This window comes from Saimiri boliviensis, chromosome 1, assembly GCF_048565385.1.
Source record: "Saimiri boliviensis isolate mSaiBol1 chromosome 1, mSaiBol1.pri, whole genome shotgun sequence".
NCBI classification, from domain to species: Eukaryota; Metazoa; Chordata; class Mammalia; order Primates; family Cebidae; genus Saimiri; species Saimiri boliviensis.
In genome coordinates, this window is record NC_133449.1 from 260,042,900 (window position 1) to 260,057,356 (window position 14,457).

Here is a 14,457-nt window from a genome sequence, read left to right on the forward strand (position 1 = left end):
CAATCCACTCAAAGAGGAAGTAAAAAAAGATGAAACTTATTCTTTCGCTATTTTAAATACATGCTATAAAAAGTTTAGTGAGAAAGAGAGTTTCTTTTACTGGTTTAAATAATTTTGCGTTATCTGTGGGAACTGAAAACCTTGTTTCTTCTGTCTATGATCTGTTCATTACCATGAAAAATGAATATGTGTCTGGTTATAGGCCATGAAACAAAAACCTATTTCTTGAACTCTGTGTTTCATTACCCAAACTGATCTGCTTCAATTTACAAAATGATTCTTGTACCTTATTCCCTTCCTAGACAATTATGTAACAAAACCAAGTTGGGTGTGAACAAATTCTGCTGCAGAGGATATGGATCTTATCTCTCACCATCTGCACGCACTAAAAAACTCATTCTACATGCAACCACAGCACTTAGGCATCTTGTTAAGTATGAACCAATTATGGTTTCTACTTCTCTTCGGATGTATTTTTTTTGGCATGAACCAAGATTTGGTGAAGAAAGGTTTTCTTTTTTTGCTTTTACTTCTTTTGGTGCACAGTAAGTTGATCTGTGCAAACACTTTAAAGTTTTCCAAATTAACAAATATTTGTTTAAAAATTCAGACAAAACAATTATGTTCTAATAATGCAAAATTTTACAATCATTTTAGAATTAGTTAAGGAGTCTGGGGAGGTATAAAAGAGCTTTGTAAAAAACTAGTTTGTTTTTCTTTAGGTGCACTGGCCAAAACATTAAACCAGCTTTGGACTATAGTTGCTATACTCCTTAGAGGGGTCACACAAACTGCAGTTCACAGTGTGTAGTGTAATATAAAATAGCCATGCTTGAAGTTAAATTATTAAAAATACATTTATCAATTTTATGTTAAAATAAATGTTTTACATATCCAAACTATTTTTGCCTTCTTGCTTATAGTTTTAATTTCTCACTTATAGTTTTAATTTAATTTTTAAATAAAAAAGCGTTTTATTTAAAAAACAACAAAAAAATTAGCCTGTTCTATGGTTTGCATTCAATTTTCCTGAACTGCAAAAGCCACCTGATTTTTTTGCTTTTTCAAAAAGCGTGATTTACTATACATTAAAACCATAGCAATTCAATGCTTAGTATCACAAAATTAACACCCACAATAATAAGACAATCAATCACTGCTACTAAACAGTCTGACACAATTCTTTAAAATATTTACAGTGTACAATAGGAATATCTATCTGATTAAGCATTTTTCTTATTTTTTTTTATCATATTTCAACATTTTGGGAAAAGGCATTTAGAATCCACACCCCACGCTGTCACCCCCACAAAAAGGTTTAAACATTGTTTTGGTTTAAGTGTTCATGCCCCAGCCAATCCTTTGTCATTAAATATGTAGCTCTTGGGAAATCAAAGAAAGTCTTAAGGCATGATTTTGTTTAGTTGGTCTGTGCTCACATAGCCACACGATGAGAGAAACTCTTTGTCAGGCAAGGGCAAGGCAGTCGCATTGAGTATGAGGCCCTGTGGGGACTGTACTATATGAATGGAGGTATAATCTGGGACAGGCATCTCAGAACCTGGAACGTGTTCTGCTGTCCCAGGCCTCCTGGCAGTAGTGGTAAGGCTCTCTGTGGTGATATAAATGTCCTCTTGGTTAAAGCTTGGCTCTGTGTGTGATTCAACCTTGATGTGAGGAGTCACAGGGATGCACTTTTTGGCATCTGCCTCGCAGAAGTAGGCATTGTCCATAATGAAGTTTGCTTGGCAGAGTGAGACCACTTCTGGATGCATGTCCCACTGGGACATCCCTGCCTTATTCTTTTGGCCCGGTGAAAGGACCACACTCCCTGCTGGTGTAATGTCGCTCACCTGGGCATAAAAGTCAATGTTTGCCAGTGAACTTGGATTGCTTAGCTGAATATGGGCAGCTTGATGAGTTGACTCGGCCCCATCAGTAAGAAGTGGTTGCGGTTTGTTTTTCTCTGCTTGGATAACACTGGGCTGATGAATAGCAGGGCAAGCATCATGATAAGGTGAGTTATTTTGATTCTTCTGGTCAAGGCACAAGAGATCTGCTTCCCCTTTTAACCTCTGTGGCTGAACAACCTCTGAGGTACCATCATTTATGTCATTGGCATTGAAATCAGTCTCCAGCATGTCAGGTTCATAACAGCTGGTACGTCCAGAGTCGCCGTCCTTCACCCCTAGGTTACTACGTGATTTCTCATGGTCACTGCTTAGAAGTCTGTCTGTGTCTAATCCCTCAGTCTTTTCATCTGGGTCCTCAATATCTAGCTCAATAAATTCAACCCAAGAGTCATCACTGTGGAATTCAGGTTTATAGCTATCATGAATGGCTAAGATTGTGTTCACCTCCTCTAATTTTCCTTCCTAGAAAATAGAAAGAAAATGAAGATCTATGAAAAGAAACTCATAATAATTAAATGACTTAGCAAGTAATGTTCAGAGATATGGTTACAATAAAAACAACAGTAACAAAAACATATAAACAAAACAAATTATTATATATAAAATTTAAATACATATGACATTTTCTTATTTTTATGAGATATAATATTTAAAAAAATCTTCTCCAGATGAGATACAAGAAAATTGAATGTGATATATATATGTGATATGTATATATGTGATATATATATATATATATGATATGACATATATATATGATACAGAAAACCTTCAACATATAACAGCATTCTCCAGGTGTTAATTAGTACTATCTACAATTCAGATAAAATTATGAATTACCTTGAGGAGATCTGGATCAATTCCTTTAATCTTTGGAACTGGAACTGGGGGCAGAATCAGCATTTTAATCCTTGAAAACAAATAAAATTTTGGTTTTGACATCTTAAAGCTACATATTCTCACTTATAGCAAAAGATAGAAATAAAATATTGGCAATACTTTTAAGTATTCCAAGTATTCTTGTACTTTATATAATTGGAATATGAGAAACAGAAGGAAATATTAGACAGTAAATTAGGAAGAAAAATTATAGAAGGAAAGAAAATAGCAATAATTAAAAAACCCCAAAAGTCCTCATCTGACATCTATTAAAAGAAAATGTGGTTTTCCCACAATCTTTTTGTTCTTAATGCTTTCTATTGACAGTCAGATTTAGTATTTGAAAGTAAGAAATTTAATTTCATCTGAAGCTGATTTCCATGTCAGCTATAAGGAGGGCAATTCTAGTGTACATCTCATCAGTAATTTGTACAGAAAAAAAGAAAGAAAAAAGAGTCATGGAGCCAAGATTTTTGTACCCTTAAAAAAGGGTAGACTTGGGTAGGCCAGCCATATAGTTCATATTAATTGTGAAATTATCTAAGATGATCTTATTAACCAGGGTGTTACAGCAGAACTCATTTCAGGTTGGACAGACTAAATTTGAACTATCTTTAACTATTCAGTATGGGTTTATATATACTATCCTAGGATACATTTACATTTTTGGTTCCAAATCTTTACATTATTTTTTGGTCATGAAACTGAATAAATCATTTATCTATTTTGAACAATTAATAGTGTAACTGGAGTTTACTGTGTTTTTAATTGTTTTTTGACTTTTTGAAACAGGGTCTTACTTTATTGCCCAGGCTGGAGTCCAGTGATACAATAAAAATTCACTGCAGCTTCAAAGCTCTGGGCCAAGTGATCTTCCTGTGTCAGCCTCCTAGGTAGGTAGGACTGCAGGGTGTGCTAATTTTTATTGTTTTACTTTTTGTAATGGAGTCTTGCTCAAGTCATTGCCCAAGCTGTCTGGAACTCCTGGCCTCAGGGCAGTCCTCCCGCCCCATCCTCCCAACGTGCTAGATTTATATGCTATAAGCCACTGTATTTGGCCTGGAGTTTATTTTTTTTTTAAATCAAATTGTAGCACTGGAAAAAGGCTCAGAGATTATCTATTCCAAAGAATTCATTTAACTTTTTAAAAAACTCCTAAGTATTCATTCAGAGATGACACTGTTACAGAGAGATGATAACCTGATTTTGGATATCAGTTGCTATTCCACTCAGTGTGAGTGGTCAGTCTAGTCCATTCCATAAGGAATACATTCTCTGAATATTTCCACTTGCCATTTTATCTAATCCAAGGAATAAGCAAAATTCCGTTTTATAAATTGCATTAAGCAGTGGGGCAAGTGTTAAAGCAAATTGTTACCGATGAATTACAGATACAGAAATAAGCAGTACAAATTATTTATAATAACTACCATCATTTTTTAGTGCTCCTGATAAATCAGACACTGTGGGATATACTTTGCACTAAACTATGGGTCACTAAATTAAGGCCTGTGGGCCAATCTGGACTGTCACCTATCTGTGTAGATAAAGTTTTATGAGAACACAAGCATGTTCATTCATTTACATATTGTCTATGACCACTTTCACGCCACAGTGGCAGAGTTGAGTAGTTGTGACAGAGATTGTATGACTTGAAAACCCTAAAAATGTACTCTGACTCTAGAAAACAAGTTTGTGACCCCTGCACTAAACATTTCACTTAATCCTTATGACTCCCAGGGAGGCAGATGATATATCTGTGCAAAAACTTAGAAAATCAAGGAACATGTTCCAAGCATGCACTCATAGTCTGCATAGTTGGGGCTCAAACCCAGAGAACCTGACTCCAAAATCCAGGTTCTTTGCATTGTGCTGTTTTTTTTTTTTTTTAAATTCTCCATCTCTAAATCTATGTTTCAAATTCTCAAAAACATAAACAGATGGAACATAACTCTAATTACAGGAAGCAAAGCTTTCCAAATGGCTGATGTTGGACTTTGTGCTTCTCCTTTTTGAATAGGATGATGCATTCAGGCATGTGTTATTGCTTTTCTAGGGGCTGTAGTGAGCTTATGTCACAGTGGCAGACCATAAATCTAAGGGGCTCAAGCAGGTCATGCAGATAAATGAAGCAGGCCAGTTGCAAAGTCATCAGGAGTAATGAGGATGGTGGCAAATTGAAGAATGTGTGCCCATCCCAAATAGGACAGCTGGGTGTCCGCTGCAGTATATGCTGCCTTATCCAGTTTCACTACATCTTTCATTTTTTAAAAGATAATTCCCAAATCTGGATTTTTGTGTGAAATTCTCTATTTTACAAACACTTTGTAGGAAAATCTTCACTCTAAAATAAAAACTAATTAAAATAAAATAACAAAATATCAATCTGTAGGCCAAGTTTGGTTTTTGGCTTGGAAGTTCTGTTTTAGGCTGATTAAGTTATTTCTTTCCTCAACTGGTAGCAGCTCAAAGGCTGGGTGGGTTGTATGGTAGGAATCAGTATAATAATAACCTGTCTTGAAACTATGTTTGTGATTTTGTATCAAATACACATAAAATTATAATTTTTGCTAGAGTTAACTCTTAATTAACTGGATTAAACCGGGGTGAAGTGGCTTGGATAATGAATTGTGGACTCACAAGATTTCAACGGCAACCGGTAGGACCTGAAGCCACTTTCTAGCCCTAGAGTTCTAGACAAGATCTCTTCTTGGAAGTACCATTTTAACTGCTGGAACTACATGTTCTGTCCATACTTGCTGACAAATATTTGCTATTATTTCCTACTTTTAGTAGAACATGCAAATTTAGACAATGATAAGGGTTTTTATGGGCAAATGAAAGAAAAAAGTTAATTCTTTCCTACAGAGAATTCAATTTAGTGCAGGAAATTCGGGAGAATAAAGATTTCAAATCGATTGTAGAATTTGGTGATTTTGACTAAACATTATAGTTACAAATTTCATTATTTATAAAAATCACTCTATTAGAAGTAATATGTTTTCTTGGAAATCCTACTTTTTGAGATGATTTTTTTTCCCTAATATTGTTAGCTAATATAACTAAACAACATAACAAATTAACTTGGCCTTCACAATGGCTAGAAATTCACAGCTAATATTAAGAGCTAATTACTTTATGTACCTCGTGAGTTTATCTACTGAAGTTATATATAAATTATCCCACTAAATATACAGATTAATGAACTAAATTAATCAGCAGAATAATTTTGCTTTGTGGTTGGCATTACTTAAATATACAAATTACTTAAAATTCTAAAAATACATTTATTTATTTTCCTGAAACAATAGAAAATTGTGTTGTGATTTATGATAGCTGCTTTTTTGTAAAACAGAAATGTTGCCAGAAAGTTAGATGCAAAATGGAATTCTGCAGAATGAATTGTACTTTCCCATTAGTTTATATTATAAAATTGGACATGAAACTCTACTGAAAATAACCCTTTCTGCATTCAGTTAGACTTTTACACTCTAGCATCCCAAGAATTCTTCTTCTTAATAAAATTCTATTTTGAAGTTTACAAATGCTGTACTATGTCACAAAACAAATTAAAACCTTTTAAAATAAATTCACAACAGAGTGAGACTCCATCTCAAGGGGAAAAAAAATTGACTCTATATAAGGTCAGCATCAGACTCAGCCAAAGGCTCAGTGATATTCTGAAGTCCTGGAATGAATGGGTCAACTTGTTGAGGACTTGAGGGGAAGAGGTAGCTATTGGATAAAGAGGTACACATCACAAGGTATGCATAGTCAGTAGCCTAAGCATCTTAATGTTCTGTACAAGTCTCCAGATAGAATCTAAACTTCCAAGTTGTCTATGATAAATACAACAAATTGAGTTTCATATAAATGGTAAATATATAACTAGAGATAAAAGTTTACTAGGTTAATTAAAATTTCCACTCGTAATTTACAAAAGAAAATATCAAATAATAAAGAGAAACACACATGGAAATCTAAACAACTGGCAAAAACTACCAGAGAACACTACTTCATACCTACCTTTGCTGTTTAGAAAATAAAAATACAAATAGCATCACTGTTAGCCCAGATATTCCAAAGATAATAATTAAGAGCCATGGATAGTAGAAATCTGAAACACACAAGAATATTTCACTCTTAGAATTATGAATAGTTGAAGCACAGTTTACATTTCCCTTTCCCTTTTCACAAAAAATTCCTAATTTGTATTCCTAATAAAGTCAGTGATTTCTTTGGATAACCACTGAAACAGAATGCAAAAACTTAGTTTTATTCTGTTCTAAGACCATCTCTACTTTTCAAATCTCTTCATATTAAAAAAATACACTTCAAAAGAAAGAAACAGCATATAGTTCAAAATCAACACGTGTTTTATGAAAACAAACAATCTGCTTTAAGCATATTATGTGTCAAGGGAGTATCAAAAACGTTTCAGCTCCTGGTAAAAGGTGTTGTTTATTAACACACTACATAAATAATGTCCACTTGGTTTATATATTTTTTCTAAGTGTGGTGATTTTCTTAGCCTCCGGACTGAAGATTTATCAAAAAGATGAAGGCAGAGTTTTCATTTATAAATCATGACAGAAATTTCTTAGACACAAAGAACATATATTTTACAGCTATAAATATACATTTATATTAATAAATTAAATTATTAAAATATGATAAATATATCTCATGTATATTATATACATACAATTGATAGATCACTACTGAGGCTCCCATCTTCAGGTTTTGGTATACTTTATATCAGACTTGGGGGCCTGTTTGTAAAACTTCTATTTGATTACTTAAGAGTGAGTATCTCTCAGCTACTTTGCAGTTGCAGTACTCTTACCACAGAGGCAGAGGTTAACTACTTTTTCATAAAAATGAGAGATGGAATTTACTTTAATATTGCGTTTTAAAAAGTAGGCCTTTATGCTGAAATACCTTTTCTTATTTAATAAGTTATTAAAATCTCCTAGGGAGATGTTATAAGCATTTTAAAGAATTGGTGGAGGAGAAAATATCATTCTTTGTCTTGTAGTATCTATAATTTTCTGTCAGTGACATATTCATGAAAATAACATAAAGTTAGAGCTTTTTTTTGGTTAATAACAGAAGGAAAAGCTAGTTTAAAAAATATATGTTAAGTGAATTAAATGCCACTACACTTAGCTTAAGAGTGTATAGCAATTGTACTTTTAAGACCAGAATTTCATTAAATCAAATAGTTTGGAAACAAGAAGTTATTTAACTAGAGTTTAGAGAAAATGATGCTATAGAAATTTTCATCTTAGTGGTATTTAGTATCATGAGATTCTACTTGTATAGTAAATGCAGAAATATAAATTTATTTTCTATGTAACTTATGGTTGTTTGGTTAACAAACATACAGCCCTGTAATCTTTCTGTTTTCAATGAAGATGGAAGACAGCCAATTCCGATTTGAGAGTGATAATACTCTGTAATTTCTGCTCATTGTTAATCAGTTTTATTTATTTCTGTATCTAAAAGTTTTAATCCTTTTATTCTAAATTCATAAGTCCCATTTTAAAAAACGTTAATCATTGTTGTTGTTCTCCTTCACAGGGTTTTCAGATGTTCCATGTCTTCTTTGAGTATCACTAGCACACTACTTATTAGGCATTCCTCTAGGTAAAATCCACACTCCACTTTCTAAAACTGTATGCACCTGCTGTTGACTACCTATGCTGAGTCAATATTAGGTTTCCTCTTAGATGCCACATATCTATTTATTCATATAGATACACACTTTCTTCCCTAACCATTAGAACAGCTTTTTCCTGATTATAAATTCAAAACAAACTTACTATAGAAAATTTTAGAAATATAAAAACATATAAAGAAAAGAATAACTGAATTCTACTATCCAGAGATTGCCACCATATTCCTGTCTCTGAACTTCCACCTGTCCCAGGACTTTTCCTGAATGAAAAATTTGGAAACTAAATCTTCCTTCTGCTTTTGCAATGAACAATATCTGTTACAGATAGTGAGCTCAAGGTCTCTCACCCTGATACCTGATGCTAGTATATTTTGATTTAAACAACATGCTACCAGTGCAGGGATGAATCAACTGCTATATTGACAAAAGCCAAGTTAGTTGCTATTTTAGTCTTGTATTTCTTTTACCTTCTTCACATGTAAACTGGCTCATCTGAGGAAGTTTTACGTACAGCACCTCGCTGAACTCGCCATAATTTTCAGATTTTCGTTGTCTGGATCTCACACGCACTTCATATTCCTTATCCACTCTCAATGAGTACAGTGGAACTGATGTTGACAATATAGGGTCCATCTTTCAAGACAAAATATAAAGGCATATTGGCTAAAGAGTCAACAGCTCCATGCAATAAACACTACAGAATGGGTTTTTATAAAGTAGGTAATGTTTTAAAATGCACTGTGAGTGTTTGCTATTTAAAGATAGATTGAGGTAAATAATTATGTAAAGAATTATTTTTTAAAATGGATAATAGTTCACAAATTTAGTTTGGTATAAACCCAAAGATATGATAGACTTGCCTAAAGAAATGCAGCTATAACTGTGCATTAGTCTTCTAGATATTTAATAAGATTAAAGCATATTAGAATTATGCTGAACGGTAGAACTATAAAGAAAACTACAGATACATTGCTTACATATCTGGGATATGACACTTTTGTATGAAGGGTGATATAAAAACAGAAAAAACAAACATGTTTCCACACCAAAATAAATTGTAGCCATAGCAAGTTGTATATCAGTGTTCAGTGGAAATTCTGGGTGGTCACTCATATAATCACAGAATTGGAAAAGGTCCTAGACAAATCATAATTGCCTTTAGTGAACTTTCAAATAGTTTTATTAAAAACAACTACATACCTAATCTGCTTGTTCTGGAAGGCTTAAAGCCACCACAAAATACTTTGCTATTTAAAACCTGCAAAGAAAAGTCACTGGAGTCCTTTGCTAAGAAACATCTAGTTCTCACAACGCTTCAAGTCAGTATATTCCTTTACTTTCTCAGGGAAGGTTACAGTGAGACTGTTAGACTTTAATACATATTGCTATCAAAGAGGTAGACTCAACTAGTATTTTCCTCCAAGTCAAATACTCAAAGCAGATATTCAAGGTGTTTTCATACATCTTTTTTGGTAGAACACCTTGTTCCTGTTTATAGAAAACTTGAAACACTCATTTTTTCAACAGCATGGATTTTCACTTAAATAAAAGTCTCATAATTTGTTTTATTAAGTCAGCAGCTGGGCCTTCAGCTTCTAAAACAAGTTTTTCTTTTACCTCAATTAGCTTCTACTCACAAAGTACCTTTTTTGCCCCATGTCTATATGACAGGGTTTGTTTGTATTTTTTTATAGGAGCCTCTGAAAATACGGGATATTTGCATGCCTAAAATGCTTTCTTTAAAGTAGGATACTGAATACTGAGCTTATTTTATTATTTTGCATAAGGTATTTTTTAAAGCCTATATTTGCATCCTCAAAGCCCTTATTTCTCTGTTATTGTCACCAATACAATTTCTTAAATGATTTTACGAATAATAGAATAAAAAAAGGGCCCTCAGTGATGCAAGTGTGGTCCTCTCTCCATATTCCCTCAACCCTCCACAACAGCCAAACCAAACTCAGATTTCGAGTAGCTCCTACCCACTTGGCTCCTATCATACCTAAACCTGTCATCTCCCTGTGTGGAGCGCCTGTTTCTCATCCAAGTCTAAGTGTGAGTATTGAGCTGATATTCTGTCTTTGCTGGTACTTTTCCCCACTGTACTCTGCCAAATAATATACTTCTTCCATTATTAATTATATTTCACTGTGCAAATTTAGTTACACAAAGCTTTCTATGTTACATTGTAAATTTTCCAAGAGAACTCATTATTTTTCCTCCAAAGCCCAGCACAATATCCAGTATCCAGTGGGTGCTTAAGGTATGGCACAGATATCATGAATAATTCCGTGTCACTCATTAAGTCTTTTTAAAAAAATTGTAAGTTATTGGTTTACTAGATAAATAGTTGTAACAACTACATGGTCATGCAAAATGTATTTAATAAAAAGGGTGGCTGGGCGCAGTGGCTTACGCCTGTTATCCCAAAACTTTGGGAGGCCGAGGTTGGTGGATCAACTGAGGTCAGGAGTTCCAGACCAGCCTGGCCAACATGGTAAAACCCCATCTCTACTAAAAATACAAAAATTAGCTGTATTAGCTGGATGTGGTGGTGTGTGCCTGTAATTCCAGCTACTCAGGAGTCCTAGGCATATAATCGCTTGAACTCTGGAGGTGGAGGTTGCAGTAAGCTGAGATTGGGTCACTGCATGCCAGCCTGGGGACAGAGCAAGACCTGCCTCAACAAACAAACAAACAAACAAAAAAGGCCCAGTGCTAAAAGTTCATATTGCCAAATGGTAACATGAATTCCTGATACAAGCACTACACACCAGGTTCTCTCCCTTTACTTATAAACCTTTTTTCTGCTTATGATGCCTGTGCTTCATAACCAATTATATTGTTTGTTTCTTCAAGAGATAAATTAATTATTACAGATAAGTCCCTGGTCTTTGTCCAAGACCTTTGCAAACTACCAAACTTATAAGTATCATGAATAAAAGGTATAAAGAAAAAGTTCACTGACTTCTTTGGAGTACCTAATGAGATTTAGCAGCGGTGCCATGAAAAGGGCAATGAAGCCATGTTGGGATACAGCTCTGAACAGTTAACAAAGTTACATGCTCACAAGTACTTGGCACAGCGTGGGAGTTTCAAAGTGTTGCCTCAGTGAGATAACTATATGCCATGGGCTTTTAGAGGTGAAATGATGGTAACTGAATCGATGAATGTTAACATTTGGATTTATATCTGTTTTTTTTTTTTTGGTTGTTTCACTATTTTGTTTTAGGACTACTTTAAACTTAAAAATTAGAGAATCCTAAAGATTTTGGTTTAGTTGGGTTATACCTATCACTATTTACTATATTAGAAATTGAAATGAAAAAATTTTAAATCCTATTTTTTAAAATAAAAATAATGAATTGATTTTATGTTAAAATAAATGATACATTTTCATAAAAATTATTGTGGTTTCCCAAACAACAAAAATTAGAGTGAGAAAAGTGACACTGTTTTACATTTTTACAAATCTCTTTAATGTCCGACTTGAAGATGGCTGTATTTTTTTAACTACTTCTGAATTAAATCTATTACAGTGTGCTGTTTTGGTTGAAGTAAATGAATAAAACCTGGCCTCAGACAGATAAATAGTGGGGGAAAGGAGGAATATTTTAATAAACTTTTTACATAATTGTGAACATTTCTGTTTAACAATACACTAAAACTCAAATGATAGTTTCTTAAAGGTTAGTGGAAATATGAAATCTGAAACTCTACCAATGAACTTTTTGTACTTTGTTAAATTAAAATTAACCATTCCTCACAAATAGACCTATCTTGCAAGAGCTGCTAAAGGGAGTTCTTTAGCTGAAAGCAAAGTGGGCTAACTAGTAACATAAAAACATGTGAAAGTATAAAACTCACTGGTAAAAGTAAGTACATAGTCAAATTTGGAGTAGTCTAATATTTTCATGGTAATATGTAAATCACTTTTGATTTAGAATGAAGGTTAAAAGATACAATTATTAAAAATAATACTGGTACAATAATTTGTTAAGAAATGTGCAATATAAAAAGATATAAGTGTGACATTGAAAATTTAGAATCTGTGTGTTGGGGGTATGTGAGGTAAAAGTGTGGAGATTTTTTATGCAAGAAAGTTAAATTGTTATCAGGTTAAAACAGCCTATTATAGCCACATGTACACACAGAAACCTAGAAATACATTTAATAAAGGAGGTGAAATAGCTTTATAAGTAGAACTATAAAACACTGATGAAAGAAATGATAGGTAATGCAAATGGAAAAACATTCCATGCTTATGAATTAGAAGAATCAATATTGTTAAGATGACCTTAATGTCCAAAATAATCTACATATTCAATGTAATACTTATCAAATTATCAATGTAATTTTTCATAGAATTAGAAAAAAAATTGTAAAATTCATATGGAAGCAAAAAAGAGGCCAAATAGTCAAAGCAATCCTAGCTAAAAAGAATAAAGCCAGAGGCATCACATTACCTGACTTTAAATTATACTACAAAGCTACAGGAACCAAAACAATATGGTACTGGTTAAAAAAAAAAAGATACAAAGATCGATGGAACAGAATAGAAAACCCCAGAATAAAGCCTCATACCTACAACCAACTAATCTTTGACAAAGTTGACAAAAACAAGAAATGCGGAAAAGACTGTTTAATAAATAGTGCTGGATAACTGGCCAGTTATATGCAGAAGATTGAAACTGGACCCTTTCCTTTCAGCATGTACACAAATCAACTGAAGATAGATTAAACACTTAAATGCAAAACCTGACTTCCACCAAGACGGCTGAATAGGAACAGTTCCGGAGCACAGTTCCCACTGAGAGTGACACATAAGGAAAGTGATCTCTGCATTTCCAACTGTGGTACCAGGATCATCTCGATGGGACTGGTTGGAGAGTGGCTGTTGCCCAAGGAGGGCAAACTGAGGTAGGGTGGAGTGTTGCCTCACCCAGGAAGTGCAAGGGAACAGAGAACTCCCCCTCCTACCAAGGGAGGCCATCGGGGACTTTTCCAGACATTCTGGCACTCCAGCTCAGATACTGTGCTTTTTCCATAATCTTTACGGCCCACAGACCAAGAGGTTCCTGCCTGTGGCAACAACACCAGTGCTGTGGGTTTCTAGCACAAAAGTGTGTGGTCATTTGAGCCAGTGTCATGGGTTTCCAGCACAAAACTGGGGGGCCGTTTTAGCAGGCACTTGGAGCATCTGCAAGACAGAACCACCCATTCCCCCTGAAAAAAGGGAGGCTGAAGGCAGGGAGCCAAGTGATCTGGCTCAGTGGGTCCCACCCCCACAAAGACGCTTTATATTCCTTTGGGTATACATCCAAAAATGGGATTGCTGGGTCAAATGGCAGTTCTGTTTTAAGTTCGCTGAGAAGTTGCCAAACTACCTTCCACAGTGACTGAACTAATTTACATTATTATCAACAGTGTATAAGTGTTTCCTTTTCTCTGCAACCTCACCAGTATCTGTAATTTTTGGACTTTTTAGTAATAGCCATTCTGATTGCTGTGATGCAGTATCTCATTGTGGTTTTGATATGCCTTTCTCTAATTATCAGTAATGCTTGCTATTTTTTCATATGCTTGTTGGTCACATGTTTGTGTTCTTTTGAAAAGTGTCTCTTTATGTCTTTTGTCCACTTTTGAATGGGGTTTGTTTTTGGCTTGTTGATTTATTTAAGTTCCTTATAGATAATGGATATTAGACCTTTGTCAGATATATAGTTTGCAAATATTTTCAGCCATTCTATAGATTGTCTGTTTTTTCAGTTATTTCTTTTTCTGTGCAGAATCTCTTTAGTTTACTTAGATCTCGTATGTCAACTTTTGTTTTTGTTGTAATTGCTTTTGGTATCACCACAAAATGATGAAACACATCCAAAATTGGAAAGGAAGAAGGTAAATTTTCCTTGGTGGCAGATGACATGATTTTATATATAGAAAACCATAAAGACATCAACAAAAAACTGCTAGAACAGAGAAACA

At 34.1% G+C, this 14,457-nt stretch overlaps 1 protein-coding gene across 1 annotated transcript in view; it reads right to left on the reverse strand.

Annotated features, from left to right (window-relative positions):
• Positions 1–1,422: 1,422 nt before the first annotated feature.
• The window catches only part of GHR (growth hormone receptor), a gene marked incomplete at its 3' end in the record, with an annotated part of 145,697 nt that continues 132,662 nt past the window's right edge, over positions 1,423–14,457 (reverse strand). The window contains 5 exon segments of the mRNA NM_001302931.1: positions 1,423–1,435; positions 1,437–2,375; positions 2,754–2,823; positions 6,819–6,909; positions 8,940–9,105. Of these exon segments, the coding sequence (NP_001289860.1) occupies positions 1,423–1,435; positions 1,437–2,375; positions 2,754–2,823; positions 6,819–6,909; positions 8,940–9,105 (1,279 nt within the window).